General features: G+C 39.6%; 1 protein-coding gene across 1 annotated transcript; it reads left to right on the top strand.

Annotated features, from left to right (window-relative positions):
• Positions 1 to 552: 552 nt before the first annotated feature.
• LOC148101316 (uncharacterized) lies at positions 553 to 2539 on the top strand. Its single transcript, XM_087846024.1, has one exon. The coding sequence runs from the start codon at positions 553 to 555 to the stop codon at positions 2227 to 2229; it is 1677 nt and encodes a 558-aa protein (XP_087702150.1). The 3' UTR covers positions 2230 to 2539.
• The last annotated feature ends 216 nt before the right edge of the window (positions 2540 to 2755 follow it).

Here is a 2755-nt window from a genome sequence, read left to right as displayed (position 1 = left end):
TTATTATAAATGTTCAAACTACTGCACTGTAAAATCTAATTAGTTCCCAGAACTCAAAAAACTATGCAAACTCGTTACCTCCAAAAAATTGAGTAAAGTTTACTTAAGATGACTGTTAGGAGAACTTATTCATTGCAAGTATGCAGTACTAAGAATAACTTGATGTTCCTGAAGGTGCTTTATGAATTGTTGACCCACTGACAAACATTTTGAGTTCTACTAAATTAAAAAACAATTTGTGGAAACCTGATTATTATTTAAAAAGAATGATTAACAAAACTTCTTGTAATGGTGTTAAAATCAGCCCAACGTTTATTTTCAAATGGAAAAAGTAAACTACACTGCCGCCATGGCAACTATGACACGTTTAGAATCTTATGACCACTTTGTCCTTTGATCCTTTGATCTTAAAAAACCCTCAAACAGGGGTGAGACACAACCACTTTTAGTCCGTTATTCACAGCATTTATGTTCGCAGCATTCAAACGTTCGCCAGAGAAATCTTTTTAAAAATTTCAATACTTTTGAGAGTGACAGTTTACAGATTCAAACATGTCTCAGAAAAAAAACAATAAAGAAATCCTTGAAGAGAACGAACACCTGAAAATAAACCAGACAGACATGCAGTGCCAACTCCAAGACATGGAGGAGAAAAACAGAGCGCTGCAGGCAAAGCTTGATGAAAGACTGCACACAAAGGAAGAGTTTCTTCAAGAAAAAAGGCTACAGGAGATAAAACAGAAGGAAATGGATTTCAAGCTTCAGGACATGGAGAAACACAACAAAGGCTTGCAAATCAAGCTTAATGAAGCTCTGAAAAAAATTAAAGAACTCCTCCAAGAAAAAGAACAACAGGACATGAAGCAGTGCAAACTCCAAGGCATGGAGGAAAAATACAAAGCGCTTCAGGTAAAGCTTAATAAAACACTGAACAAAAATAAGGAGTTGCTTCAAGAACAAAAACAACAAGAAATTAAACAGAAACAAATGGACTGCAAGCTTGAAGACGTGGAGGAAAAATACACAGCGCTGAAAATAAAGCTTGATAAAGCGCTGCAAAGAAATAAAGATTTCCTTCAAGAGAGAGAACAGCAAGACATGAAACAGAAACATCTGGATTGCAAGCTTCAGAACATCGAGAAACACAACAAAGGCTTGCAAGTAATGCTTGATGAAGCTCTGCAAAAGAATAAAGAAATCCTTGAAGAGAAAGAAAAACTGGACATTAACCAGAGAGACATGCAGTGCCAACTCCAAGACATGCAGGAGAAAAACAGAGCGCTGCAGGTAAAGCTTGATGAAACACCCCACACAAAGGAAGAGTTTTTTCAAGAAAAAAGGCTACAGGAGATAAAACAGAAGGAAATGGATTTCAAGCTTCAGGACATGGAGAAACACAACAAAGGCTTGCAAATCAAGCTTAATGAATCTCTGAAAAAAATTAAAGAACTCCTCCAAGAAAAAGAACAACAGGACATGAAGCAGTGCAAACTCCAAGGCATGGAGGAAAAATACAAAGCGCTTCAGGTAAAGCTTGATAAAACACTGAACAAAAATAAGGAGTTGCTTCAAGAACAAAAACAACAAGAAATTAAACAGAAACAAACGGACTGCAAGCTTGAAGACGTGGAGGAAAAATACACAGCGCTGAAAATAAAGCTTGATAAAGCACTGCAAAGAAATAAAGATTTCCTTCAAGAGAAAGAACAGCAAGACATGAAACAGAAACATCTGGATTGCAAGCTTCAGAACATCGAGAAACACAACGAAGGCTTGCAAGTAATGCTTGATGAAGCTCTGCAAAAGAATAAAGAAATCCTTGAAGAGAAGGAAAAACTGGACATTAACCAGAGAGACATGCAGTGCCAACTCCAAGGTGTGCAGGAACAATACGGAGCGCTGCAGGTAAAGCTTGATGAAACACTGCACAAATATCAAGAGCTGCTTCAAGACCAAGAACAACAGGAAATAAAGCAGAAAGAAGGCAAACAAGCCAAATTAGAAGAAGTGGAGAAAACATGCAAGAAACTTGAGCAGGAGAATACAGAAACAATCGATCAGTTGAGAACCCTCATCCTAGAGAAAAAAGTGCTCGTGGAAAAGCTCATGGAAAAGAAGAAGAAACGCTTCCGCTTCTTCTGGAGGAGGGACACTCCTGCTTTTTCTACTTTTTCTACTTTTTCTACTGCTGATGTCACCTCGTCTTCCTCCACCTCTGTTCCATCTTAACTTTCACCTCTCCTCTCCCTTTCTCTCCCTTTCCCTCCTGACACCTCTCCCTCCCCTGTCTCCCTTTAACTCCTATCACCTGTCCCATCTCCCTCCCCCCTCTCTCTCTTTTCACCCTCACCCCCCAACCAGTCCCGACAGTTGACTGCCCCCTCTAGAGCCTGGTTCTGTCATAGGTTTCTTCCTTTAAAGGGAGTTTTTCCTATCCACTGTCGCACCTAGTGCTCGCTCAGAGGGGATTGTTGGGGTTTTCTCTCCTCTATCTCTTTCCTCCTTTCTATCCCTTTCCTTTACCTTCTTCTTTACAACCCCCCCCCCCCCCCCCCCCCCACCCTTTCTATTTCCTCAATAATTTAATAATAAACACAATTGGCAAAATTTTAAAAAGTCAGATCAATGTCTTCATTCAAGAATTAATTGTCTTTGTTACGGGGTCATGTGTATTTTGTGTTTTCCTCGGGCTGGTGATCCTTGCAGTCGTTGAGCCCAGGAGTCCAGATTTTTAGTGTTTTAATCACATTTAGTG

This window comes from Neolamprologus brichardi, chromosome 9 (assembly GCF_056152115.1).
Source record: "Neolamprologus brichardi isolate AB-2024 chromosome 9, ASM5615211v1, whole genome shotgun sequence".
NCBI lineage: Eukaryota > Metazoa > Chordata > Actinopteri > Cichliformes > Cichlidae > Neolamprologus > Neolamprologus brichardi.
This window is presented reverse-complemented; position numbering and strand designations above follow the sequence as displayed.